The 13,533-nt window shown below is 41.7% G+C and overlaps 1 protein-coding gene across 1 annotated transcript; it reads left to right on the top strand.

Annotated features, from left to right (window-relative positions):
• Positions 1-760: 760 nt before the first annotated feature.
• LOC139921997 (rho-related GTP-binding protein RhoE-like) lies at positions 761-13,320 on the top strand. The gene is made up of 5 exons (XM_071912421.2): positions 761-1,054; positions 1,296-1,383; positions 8,627-8,736; positions 10,242-10,376; positions 11,110-13,320. The coding sequence occupies exons 1-5, from the start codon at positions 905-907 to the stop codon at positions 11,356-11,358; spliced, it is 732 nt and encodes a 243-aa protein (XP_071768522.1). The 5' UTR covers positions 761-904; the 3' UTR covers positions 11,359-13,320.
• Positions 13,321-13,533: the final 213 nt, after the last annotated feature.

Below are 13,533 nucleotides of genomic sequence, written 5' to 3'. Positions count from 1 at the left end.
AATACATTGTAGTCTTTACAGATTATATTGTATGATGCATGGTATCTTGTGGTGGAAAGAGTAGCCTGCCACAAGGGTAAATGCAAAGCTAAAAACAAATAGGCCTAATACTTGACAACATAAATGCCAAAAAGGCAAATCAAAACATTATACCTATACAAACAATTACACTTCCTATCCTATCATCCTATCATACTTTAGTTAGTCTTTATTTTCATGTTATGATTGAGTCTTCTTTGTGTGTCTATTTTTGCATAGGCCTATATGATTATGAATATGTGCTGTGAAAAAGACATTTGGGGGAAAAAACAACAATCGTAATTTCATTTATATGGAAGAGGATTAGGGCCATGTGAAAAATGTATTTGAGTTCTGAGTTTAAAGTCAGAATTCTGAGAAAAAAAGTCAGAATTCTGAGTTTAAAGTCAGAATTCTGAGTTTAAAGTCAGAATTCTGAGTTCTGACTTTATTCTCCGAATTCTGACTTTAAATTCAGAATTCTGACTTTAAACTCAGAACTCAAATACATTTTTCATATGTGGCCCTAATCCTCACCATTTATTACATATTCCGCTTTAAATATATTCTTTATTTTCACTTTGTGTCACTCCAAAGAAGTGCATATTCATGAATAGGTGTTTTATTTTGAAAATCCATTCAGGAAGTTGTGCGTTATAATCTGGGTGTCTTGACACCTTTGAGTGGAGATTGGCTCGCGGCTCCCTATATAATTGGTTGTTAGTGTCGGACTGCAGGCACCAGTAACCGACCGGCAGAGAAGGGGAGTGACCCGGGAGACAGGACGCCGAGAAGCTAGGAACCAAGGAGCATTTCTCCAGGGACTCCAGGACTGCACGGAGCTTATTATGTCCTTCTGAGGTCCGCACAGACTCGGGGAAAGTCAATGAAGGAGACGCAGTCCGGTCCAAAGCCTCCAGCTCAGTCCGGGATGGATCCTAACCAGAGTGTGAAGTGTAAGATAGTGGTGGTCGGGGACAGTCAGTGTGGAAAAACTGCCTTACTTCACGTTTTCGCGAAAGACTGCTTTCCAGAGGTATGTCGGACAGTAAAACGAAACATCTGTTGACTCGGTATTCTTGCTTTTTGGGTGATTTAGTGTCCTACATAGGTTCAGGAGAGAATTTGGGAAGCCTGCGGCATTTCATTCCAACTTGTTCCCAGCGGTTACCAGCGTTGCTCACCTTGTTAGCATCGTTTCTCAGATGGTCTATTGTTAAAAATGTTTTTCTCTTCTACGATAACAACTGCAATTTTCTGGCTTTGTTTCATTATAGAATTACGTCCCCACTGTGTTTGAGAACTACACAGCCAGTTTTGAAATTGACACACAGAGAATAGAGCTAAGTCTCTGGGACACATCAGGTAAGACACTTTGAATTATTCTAATTCCCATTTCTAGGCTTATTTCTCAACTTTTTTGACAGCATTCCTTTTAAAGAAATATGAAAAGCATTTGGCGTATTTCCAGAGCACAACGTGTGAGAACATGTTGCTTGTCGCTTTACATGTGTGGTTTGAAAACTTGGAATAGATAAGAATTTGAATGTGGGTTCATGCATGTAGTGGTGTCCACTCCCACCCGACAGGCCTGCACGCAGGAAACAGACGGGTGTTTGACAAGCCATGCTTTCGGTTAAGAGGAGTGCACTTGCACCACACTTTTGGCCAATTATCACACTTATGCAATTCAGGGACATGCCAGATGGTGGTTGAACACACCCAGTTGGATAGCCTTCTGAGACCCAGCAAAAATGTCTCTGGATTTCATTTTTTATTTATTTTTTATTTTTTTGGCAATTTAAAATAATAATAATAATGATAATAATAAAATGTTGTATGTGTACTGTAGTAGACATCAAGACTAGGAAGAATTGGAAAGTATGGACAATCACACATTACAACATTAGTGCAAAAAGTTGTCCCTCATCATTATCTCCATATCAAATCCAAATCTATCTCAAGTTATGTAATTCTAGCTGCAAAATCAAATATAAATTTTGTAATCCCAGGATGTGCAAGCTCCCAATGTCCCACATCATATATGTGATATCATTGAAATGCGTTATGCTCTTTTACAAAAGGATTCACCATATTTGCATGTATGGTTTGGGAGATATGCTCAAAAGCTCAAATGTCCTCTAGTGTGGACAAAAATGAAAGGCGGGGTCTGAAGGGGAATATGGGGAATGCTGACACACTTGCATAGCTTGGATTACTTGTTAGTGTTTTGAAATGTTGCCCACAAATCTCTGGGGATGTCCAGCAGCCCCCGGTCTGGAGGTAATTACCTCCTGTAGCCAGGCTGGGAGGCTGGGCTGGAATCCCGCCCCCCCCCCCCTCCCCAAGCTGCTCTGCTGCACTGTCCCCCCCCCCCCCCCCCCCCCCCCCCCCAACTCCAGCTGATTGTATCCTCCCTGGAGGTTGTGCAGGACTTGTCCAAGCTCTGTGATTACACCACAAATCAGAAAGAGCTGACCTTAATGCACACACACAGTGATAAAGGGGGTTTACTACTTTGGATCATTTTCATTTGTCTAATGCTATGTATATACTGTACTGTGTGTGTGTGTATATACACTGCCTGTCAAAAGTGTGGGGACACCTCATTGAATGTACTATGTTATGCATTATCTTAAAGCCATCTTGATCTAAAGGCTTATGCTTAAATGCTTGAAATTAGTTTCTTAGACAAATATAAATAGGGAAGTTGATGCCTATGTATGAATTTCTTTCCAAAGCTTTTGTCTTTCCATCGAGGCAAAGGGTGAAAGAATCTAAAATATAAGATAGTTTTGATTTGTGGGAGAATTAAAAAATCAGTTCCAACACAAACAGGTAGCCAGTGCAGAGATTTTAAAGGAGAACTCCTCCATCATCTTGCACGGTTAGATCTCAATCTGTGATGTTCAATGTATTCCAGGAGTTATTTTGTAATGAAGCGTTGTAACTTTCCCTCAACCTGCCTCATCTACTTCCACTAAAGTTAGTGATTTCCTACATTTCCCAGAATGCCTGGGAAACGGGCGTGAACTTGTTGCAATCACCAGTGGGTTATACGTTGTGGGTGGAGAAAGCAATAGTGTAGTGAGAGCGAGAGTTTATCAAACTGAAAAGAAGTCTGTTGAGGCTACTGTCGGAGGAGAAATTGGTAAATTGACACCAAAACCTGACGTTTACTGTTGATGATTTAGATGGCTACAATTTTCTGTTATTAAACTCCATTGTAGTTGTGCTGGAAATATGGTGACGTGACATAACGTTGTCTAGGTTTAGTTATCCATGGGAATAAGTAAAACCCTTACAGAAAAACCACATGAATTTCACATGTGGAAAATCCCATGTGAAACACATGACATCACATGAGCAGTATGTGCACATGGAAAATGTGTGATTTTGGAACATTTTCAGGTGCTCCACATGTGCTTCTGGAACATTTTCAGGTGCTCCACATGTGATCACATGATTACATGTGATAACATGTTTTATCACATGTGTACACATGCAGACAAACAGGTTATCACATGGGAAATTCATGGACCCAGAAATGGAAGATGCATCACCAGTAGCAAGTAGCAGTTTCAGTCTTCCCGGGTGGATTTTCCTTAAACAGGTGATGTGTGCTCTTTGTAACACAATGAAGTTGCTATGCTGAACCCACTGCAGAACATGCTGAGATCACTATCATTACACAATGCTGTGTACAACAGAGCGTTGCAGGTGTCTGGAACACAACAAGTGCAGTTTGCTCATCTCTTGTGTGGGCTGGTCCTTCCCTCAGGCTGGCCTCCCTCTGTTGCAACCTGTGCATTTTCAAATGGGTCGTGTTTGTACACGAATCCTCTCCATCCGCTATGCGATGAATGTGAATGGTGGTCTTGAGTGAAAGTAGACTACAGAATAAGATAAGGGAGGAGAGCGGGCCTGCACCTTGAAGAGTGCGTCTTTGTGTTTCTTTGTTTTCCTAACATGTGGAGGTGTTAATGAGTGTGCGCTTCCATTAAGAGGCTCATTAGAAACGCGAGGTCGTTTAGGTCATTTGTTTATCGCCCTATTCCCACCAGCAGCCAGCCCTTGTTTTGTCTCATGTACTGCAGTTCTCCCCTCAGGCTAGTTAATACACAATGCCCTTATGGGACATCATAGAGCCTCAGGGGCAGGCGGAGAGATGCTGCTCTTTGTACCATTTTAAGTAGGGAGTATAGAGCAGACAGTGGATTTGTTTCAAGTCAATGTCAACTTCATAATTCTGAAAGTCTTTCAGATGTTGAAAAGAAATGGGAGGAAAGGATTAAATAGAAAAAAGCAAAGAATATTAGTCTGTTTGTTTGTAAAACTTATTTTCCTTGCTCTCAAGCAGGCAGCTTTTTTTTTTCTGATTGATGTAACTGGTCTATCCTCTCTGGCTATGTAGTTGCAGAATCCTAAGAAACTAAGCCAAATGTCTTTAATGCCGTCCACAATAGGCTGGGCCTTTCCCCCTCAAAGACTCCATTGTTCAGAAGCCTGTCGTCTGGAAGCACTGTTTAGCTGAACTCTGCTTGTAGTCTGAGTGTGTGTTTCTGCCTATTTTGTCCCCCAAGTGTTCTGGATACTGATATGGTTTCAGTCAAGTGTACAATCTGATTTGCCTGTTTTTCACCGACTAGAATCTGAGCTCTTCGCACAAACGTTTCCAGTGTTTAGAGCAGCTTATTTCTTTCACTCAAATTTGTATTTGGTCTGCAACCAGCTTGAAGCTTTGTGCATGAAGGCCATTCTTTCCCATATTGATAAACGACTGGATGTCAGCGGTCAGGGATGCGGTAACCCCAGAATGAGCGAGGTCCCCGGAGAACGCTTCCCTCAGCACGTTAAAACATGTTCTCCATCATCACCGGGAGATTAATGTCAGGATCCGTTTCACCGGTCTGAGGGAGGAAAGGTCTCCGGCACGCCTCGATCGGCTTACAAACGGAAGACGCGGCCAACTAAATGTTATTCCCTCATATGTACACATGATTAATATATCTGAGGGTGTCCTTTTGTTCAGACGGTCCTCCATTGCTTCACAGCAATTTTTCTTTTCCAATCCTTAAGGAAGAATCCTCGTATACCCAGCCAGTACTGCCTGCCTTTAGCTCTATCCAGACGCAGACGCAGCAGCAGCGGTGTTTATTTACAGTGGGGAGGTGTGTGTGTGTGTGTGTCTGACTCAGGGGATCAGGCCAAGGGCTGAAGACTGAAGGCGAATGGGGCTAATGAGGTGTCAGTCAACCGGCGGCTCGTCACCATCTTCTCTGGACTCCTGCACCCTGTGTGTCATTGTTTGTCTATTTCCTCATCATCCATTCAGCAGCATGGCTGTAATAAACCCATGCCCTGTAAACCCTTTAGCAATGTGGTCAGAAGCTATCTTTCTAAACTTTGGCTTCGATCAATAGTTTGCCGAGTGTGACTCAATGGGTTGCGGAGGTAGACCAGGTAGATCAGTCATATAGCAACACACACACACACACGACTAGGGCTGAACGATATAGACAAAAAATCTAATTGCGATTATTTGACAGAATATTGCAGTTGCGATTTAAACTGCGATTCAGTTTATTCAAGTTTTTCTTGTCATACATTTTTTTAGAACTTTAAAATTGTTTAAAGAAAAGTGATATTGTTACACAAAAATAGCTGTCAGTGTGCAGGATTTGAGCAGTTTGAGTATGATGACAGGTTTTCACCAATATTGTACTTGATTCATAGACCAAAGATTACCCAGAGCACCAAAACACCAAAACTCTCTTAAGCAATTAAATGCAACCTCTGCGATTTGGAAATTGCATAAGTTCATATTGCGATTTCGATTGTTTTTTCGATTAATTGCATCCCTAAAAGGCGACACGAGTGGCACCATGGTACGGCGGTGAAAACCATGGTTGCTTCCCAAGGCTGGAATTGATTCATTTTGAAGAATCAGAATTTGTGACAGCTCAAGGTTATGTACAGAGCTTTTCACAGTGGAGTGCTTTCACCAGCTCCACTCGGTATGGGCTTCACTGCTGTCCTCTTCCCATGTTCGTTACAGTCCAACCTCGCACCTTTGAGCAGTCCCTCCCTGCGTTATGTCACGCCCCAACATTCTGATTCAACCAGAAATGCGTCCAATTACAGAAGTAAGACACCTTCAAAATGACGCTTCCTTGTGACTTGAATTCCTAGAGTAGCTCATGAGGCATGGCTCCAACACATGCAAAACAAAAGGACTGACTGACAAGAATTACAAAGGAAAGAATTTACAAACGCTATTAGCTTGCATGAATTTGACAGTGGACTAAACTGTTAGAGATGTTCCAAGCCATAGCATATATTACAGTACAGAATGTCCTGATGAACAGGTATGTTCTTGTAGTTTTGAAAAGGAGAGTGTGCCCCAGCTGTGAGAAGTAAAATGAGGTTAAACCTGAACTAACACAACGGCCATGTGTTTTTCCATGGGTCTGGACCTGTCCATTATTCACATCCGAATGAAGCGTGTTGATGCCATTATCTTATCAGCCCCCCTGGGTTTATTATCCAAAACCAGGAAGCCCAAGCATTTAAAAGTATCCTCTGAATTTCGATGATGTTGGGAATGGAGGAGTGAACCCCTAGTCGCTGCATGGGTCATACCTTGTTATTAGCTGCATTCCTCTGATAGAGGAACTCCCACTCCCCATAGATGCCATTTCCTAGAAGTACACCTTTTGTGTTGTCATCATCAAATACCACAAGTGTCAGCGCCATGTCAAGTGCACAGTAACCCCCACCACCCCCCACACACACACTCTCCCCCACCTCTTTGACAGTGATGATTAAACAGCCCGACTCTCCCCCAACATCTCCAGGGGTTTGTTTGTCTCCTGTCAGCTATCAGGGGGTAGGAGAACTCTGTTCCTCCTCTGTGTGGAGTTCCTCAGGGATCTCCGAGGGGGGAGCTGCTACAATCTGGAGAAAACAAAATTCCTCAAGTTCCTGGCATTGGCACAGCATTCCACATGTGGAAGCTCAGATCCTCTGCTGTCAGTCATCATGGAGACTGTTCATGCATTGTTGGGCAGTTTTATGGTTTTACTACTAGAGTAAATGCTATTCGGGGGAATTAAATTTTTAGATGTTTGCAGCATGATGCTTGAAAAATGTTTTTCTTTTGCAATGCAGTTGTCAAGGATGAGCATCCCTGTCATTTTAGAATTAAGTGAATCCTTTTTTGGGTCATATACTACCCTGTGTATTTCACATTTATCATCTCATTCATTATTTCCATCCTAACCTAAAGGCAAATACAAAAAGCTGCCTCATTAGACATTTATAAAAGACTCTAATTCCATATTTAAAACGCAGCCTCAGCAGATGAGATCGTACCAAGCGGAATTACTGCCAGACCCTGAAAAGACCCTGGTGTGTAGTATTGTATAATACACTGCAATTGCACTGACAGAAAACAACATTGACAAGATTAATTTATATCCTGGAGTGATATGTGAAGAATTAGTTCTTTTTTTCTGCTCCATTTCCAAGCTGTCTGCAGTCCCAGTACTGTCTATGTTAGTACAGCTGGCCAGCAACAAAACCAGCTGGGTGACCTATGCAACTTGGAAAGGCTCTGGCAATGAATTTTATTCTTTTGTAGCTACACAGAGTTCTGTGTAGCTCATGAGGTAGAGAATGGCACTAATATTGCTGGGGTTAGGGGGTTTAATGACCACTGGGCCCACCCATAGTAAAGCTGTAGGCTCATGGTATGTATAGCACACTTTATCCCCCATCCCCATCTCCTTTAGTTGGAGACACTTCCTTTCAGAATGCCTATGGTGGTGAAAAACATTTTAATAAAAGGTTATTTACCTCCTGTGCAGCCAGGCTTATCATCAAAACTAGGTGAATACTATGCTGTGTTGACTGTATGTTTTGTATTATTGTCCTGTAATTTATTCCGTTGTATAACTTGTTCTGTTATCCTGTTTTGTTTTGTGCACAAGGTGAAGCTTAAAGGACCATACCGGTTTTTTGTGTGTGCAGGTTTTAGCCCATTTACTAAATTGCACACATACTTAGTATTGCAAAGTATGTGTGCAATGTAGCCATTCGTTTCCATTAATTTTGTTACGCTACAAAAATCTAAACAAAACTGCAAAAATCTAAAAACATATGGTATGCTTTGGAAAATGGTCAGTAGTAATGTAAAGTATGCGTGCAGTGTAGTAAATGGGCTAAAACATGCAAAACGGTATGATCCTTTGAGGCAATTCTCCAGACTCGGTCGCAAAATAAAGTCATTTTCCATTATAATTCTCTCTGCGTGGTGCTGAATAGAGGCCAGTTACTCACGCAGGGACGGAGCCCACAGGCTGAACAGCTGAGATGATTATGTGAGGTTTTATTAATTCATGGATGTCCCAAGTGCGCACTCACAGAGTGCAGTAGGAAACATCACAGCAGTGTCTGAGAGGAGGAATCTTTTCCTGGTGTCACTCTAGCTACATCTAAGAATCTTTCTACTCTACTTACTACTCTTAACTGTCCTTTGCTTAACTTTTTTCCCCCTGAACCCGATCTTTTTGCTTTGGCCTGTTTTTAATTCCTTTTGTTTTTCCAGGTTCACCCTACTATGACAACGTGCGACCTCTCTCCTACCCGGACTCGGATGCAGTCCTCATCTGCTTTGACATCAGCAGACCAGAGACCTTAGACAGCGTCCTGAAGAAGGTGGGTGGATGAGAGGCATGCTAGCCATCCTACAAAGAACTGTTTTGAGTGTTTTTCACTTGAAGGAAGTGGCTTGTCCCTCGTGCCATGGGTTCACACAGACCCTCTCTAAAAAGGCCAATCTTTGTGTTACTAGGGTTGTGAAGAACCCAGTCTGGGTTCAAAAATCAAGGGCCAATATTATATAGAAGCCAATATTGTACCACTCAGAGAGTGGAAGGCGGCGGACTTTAGTTAATGTCTTTAAGTAATACATGAAGAGTTTACACTTTACAACAGGTATACCAAATTACATGAATAACACACTATTCACGTTAGGTAATGCTTGTTTTGACTTCATCACTGACTTACTCAGTGACTTAGTTAATGCCAGGATGCGTTTAAGTAATACATGACAAGTTAGGGTTTCAATTTAGACAATACATAGGCATTAACAAACATGTATAACAACATTACTTAATGCAGTTGTTTATTGTGCATTTAATATGAAATCATCTTTGTAAATGTCACTGTTCATGTTAGTAGACACAGTTACCATTATTAAAAAACATGTAAAACATTAATTAATGCAGTTGTTCATGTGCATTTAACATTAACTGATCTTTGTTAATGTTGTTAATCATGTTTAATTCATGTTAATAAATGCATTTGTTAACATTAGTTAATGGGTTAGGGTTAGGGGTTAGCAACTAATGTTAGCTATAGCCACTACTAATTCTAGCTTTTGCAAGATGTTTGCTAGTGTGCCAATCCGATGTGCTGACAGCAAGACAGTTAGCTGACCAGATACAGTTAGCTGACATTATCTAAACACAAATATCAATCAGATGTATCAGTGGTGAAATTATCAGTTCCAGTTAAAAACAGCACAGAAAGTTGTACATTTAGAAACACAATCAGCTGTTCAGCCACTGTTGCTCAAGGGCTGAGGAACCTCCAATATGGCCGACAGAGGGTGCGTTACATTACCTCAAAGCGCTCTATTTAATGTAGTCTGACCTTTTGACCTGTGATGTCACTCAGACTCAGTTGTGTGCCAACTAAGAGGAGTGTGGTCCAAAGGGAAGGTTAGAGATAGGGGTTGATATCCTGGAGGGAACATAATCACCAGTCTGTTTCTCCACCCACCCACCCACACCCACACACACACACACACACACACACACACTTCATAAGAGACAGGCCGGTACTCCAGTGACAGTCAGATAAGACTGGGTATTGTTCAATGGGGAAATTGGAACATCATCTGGTTCTGAAAGGGCAAGGAAAGCCAGTTGTTCATGAAATTGGATAAGCCTGGGAAAAAAATGATGTTTCCTATTTCTGCAATTAGTCTGACTGAATTTTAACAGAGCTCTTTGTGTTGGGCAGCAGCATCAAGGTGGCTGAGTCACTCAAAAAAGCTCTCATTTTGAAGCTTCTTATACGCAAGTCTTGATTTCTGTAATGGCTTTTTGGGTGTGACATTGCTTCAGTAATGTTTTTACTTTACTCTGTTCTTCCAGTGGAGAGGAGAGATCCAGGAATTTTGTCCCAACACCAAAATCCTGCTGGTGGGATGCAAGTCAGACCTCCGAACAGACCTGAGCACGCTGGTGGAGCTATCCAACCACAGACAGACGCCAGTGTCATATGATCAGGTGAGCACCAGCCTTCTATGGCCTTCTACAGTTTTCACCCAGCCACAATAGTTTTACTTTGGTATAAAAGGCCCTGGAATGATGGCAGGTTTTCATTCCAACCAAGTGTTACAGCAGCTCATTTCACCGGTTAGTTCCTCCTCTCTGGTCGAAGGTGTGCTAATGAGGGAACGAAAACCTGCAGCCTCTTCCATGGCGCAGGACTGTACACCGCTGTCTTAATTAATCTGAATCTGGAATAATGGGAACAACTTCATTTGTGACATTTGTTAAAGACTGAGGGTGTGTGATTTCCTCCTACATGTTCTTATCTAACCAGATTACCAGTAAAACCACTATCCTGAGTAACTACACTGCAAAAAATGACGAGCCGCCCAGTGGTTTTATCTTGTTTCCAGACCTATCAAGCTTATTTCATGATATTTTTAGTCAAATATAAATAAAACTCAATACATTTCACTTGATACATGCCAAATTGAAGTCTTTCAAGAAATCATCATAAAACAAATCTTGAAATAAGACAAGACAATTTCACTTTTATCAAGTAAATGTCCTGAAACAAGTTGCATTATCGTGAAAAAAAAAATGTAAAATTTGTTGAAACTGTAAAATTATCTGCCAGTGCAGTAAGATGATTTCACACAAAAAATTGGCTGGATACAATATGCCTGGATACAAGATTTGTTAGTTTTTGCATTAGTATCTTTATGATTACCCTTTATTCCTCTCCCAGGGCTCCAACATGGCCAAGCAGCTGAACGCTCCCTACATCGAGTGTTCCTCCCTGCAGTCTGAGAACAGCGTCAGAGACATCTTCCACGTGGCCACGCTGGCCTGCGTCAACAAGAACAACAAGAACGTGAAGCGCAGCAAGTCCTCCAGGGCCACCAAGAGGATCTCTCACATGCCCAGCAGGCCTGAACTGACAGCGGTAGCATCTGACCTGCGCAAGGACAAGGCCAAGAGCTGTACAATTATGTGATCGGGCCAGTGTACCAAGACTGCTGTGGACAGTAGAGGGGAAAGAGACAGGGAATGGGCACAGTGCATAGAGCCATCCCCATGTGCCAAGCAGTGAGATACTGTGCTGCTCTGCACTTTAAATCATCTGTATTCCCCCTGGTTTGGATATGCTCCAACTCTAAGAAGCAAGTTGCCGTTACACAGTGCCACGGGACAAATGCACAACTAACCGGAGAAACGCTGAGGAGAAACAAACTGGAGACTACCTGATGCTTGAGAAAGTATGGATTTTCTGTCTTGTGATAACAGACTGGTCCTGTGTAGACTACAATAAGGCAATAGTAGGAGATGTGTATGCTTCGTTGGTCTTTTGTTTTCCCCTTCCTGTTTCACTGGAAATGACATCACATGGTTCTGGTCTAGATCAACAACGGATGGAAGTGAGCCAAAAATGGTGTCATGTTTGACTTCTGTCCTCAAAAAAAGAAATGTGAAAAAGGTGGAGGATTCGCCACTGGGACGTTCGCTCTAAAAAAGCCTGCAAGATACTGCTGCTGTGCTCTTCCTCCAATGAAATGTCTGCAGAAGATGGATGGATCTCTAGCAATTAGGAACGAGGAAGTTAAATTGACAGAAACACTGTGGTTCAGATTGTGTGTCTGTATTGGATTCTCTCTTCTCTTCCTTTTTGTTACTGCCTTGATGAGTTTGCCAAATGGAAATGGGATATTTGTATTGTTTGATGCTGTTGCACACTGTCACTCTGATCTCAAAGCCTTCTTTTAATGTGCTCTTCTCCTTTTGCATATCACTCTGGAATGGATTGACCCTCAGCATAGTCCAATCCTGTTGTTTTTCCTCTGTTGACTTTTGTTTTTGCAACCAAAGAAAGCTTGTTGGAGGTTTGCTAATTCAGGAAAGTGCTCAGAGTTGCAGCCCACGCCAACTTTGGCTTGAGATTGGCAGTTCTAATTCTATCGTAACCTATGTGGCGGTGCCACAGTGACATCTTCATTCTTTACAACCAGGCTGATTTTCACGTGTTGTCTGTCGCTATGACACCAGGCTCATTTAGAGCATTACCTTGGGATCTTAATGCCACAGCCCTGGCTGGGAAGTGAGACTGCCTGAGCCTTATCAGCTGTTGCTCAGAAAAGCTGTGCGCAAATCACCTCCAATTCACTGTCGGCTATGCAATACACATATTTTGGCCACGGTCTGGAATGACCGTCCACATTTTTATGTCTTGCTGAAGTTGCTGGCTATCATGTGGAGTGGGATAGTGCTGGAAAAAAATAGATATGTTTTTCTTCTCCATAGTCCAGTCTCCTGGAACTATGTTATGCACATTACTCATTGTAGTATCTCCGGTACTTGTGAGGCTTGTTTGGCAATTTAAAGATAAAATCCACCCTCGAACAGAACTCCCACTTGTTACTCCTATGATCTTGGACAGTTCAATCAATGTTAGAACTCGACCAACTCCCTCCCAAATCTAGGATCCATTACAGATAGCCTTGACTGTTGTTTCTAGCCTTTTTTCTAATTTTTGGAGAGACTTGTTCATGAACACAAATCATGATTCAGGTGTCTAAAGTCTAGGCAGAGCTTGTGAATTATGTGTCAAAGGGGGGTTTTCCTTTTAAGGTGTTAAATGGGTGGTTTGGGGGCCGAAATGCAAGTAGCTTTTAGTAAGACAGCAGGCTCTGTATCCAAGTTGACCTGTCGCACCCTAGATTTCATATCAACTAGTTGCAACTTTAGCGTTCTGTTAATTCAGTCAACGTCTTGTTTTCTGAAAACTCCCCCAGACAGTATTACGAGCTGCTGTATGCTCTCTGAGAAAATATTGAACTTTGAGAAGGTGTTAGCTGTAGAACATCAAAGTTTTTTGAATGTTAGTCTATTTGTATGTCTGTATGATTGATGTTTCCACAGTATTTATTGAAGTTCTATATTTTTTTCCCTTGAAAATAAAGTTTGTTGTGAAATGACTTTGTCTTGAGACTCACATGTGGCAATTACTTAAGGATTATTATTATTATTTTTTTATCCTTGCATCACTTGAAAATAAGACTTATCTAGCACTCAATTAAGCATTAAGCTACACCAAAATAATGGATTTCTGGTTTGCCTACTTTGTGCCTTTTTACAGCATCTAAGTACTTTTCATTTAAAAATAGAAGCTTGTTTT

This window comes from Centroberyx gerrardi, chromosome 10 (assembly GCF_048128805.1).
Source record: "Centroberyx gerrardi isolate f3 chromosome 10, fCenGer3.hap1.cur.20231027, whole genome shotgun sequence".
Taxonomy (NCBI): domain Eukaryota; kingdom Metazoa; phylum Chordata; class Actinopteri; order Beryciformes; family Berycidae; genus Centroberyx; species Centroberyx gerrardi.
Note: the sequence above shows the minus strand (reverse complement) of the source record. Positions and strands in the feature narration are given on the sequence as shown.

Bases quoted from the DNA above. Each gene is read 5' to 3' on its own strand.
- LOC139921997 (XM_071912421.2), top strand. From the start codon at position 905: ATGAAGGAGACGCAGTCCGGTCCAAAGCCTCCAGCTCAGTCCGGGATG. The intron at 1,384-8,626 runs GTAAGACACTTT...TTGTTTTTCCAG, and splicing joins AAGTCTCTGGGACACATCAG to GTTCACCCTACTATGACAAC. The intron at 10,377-11,109 runs GTGAGCACCAGC...TTCCTCTCCCAG, and splicing joins CGCCAGTGTCATATGATCAG to GGCTCCAACATGGCCAAGCA.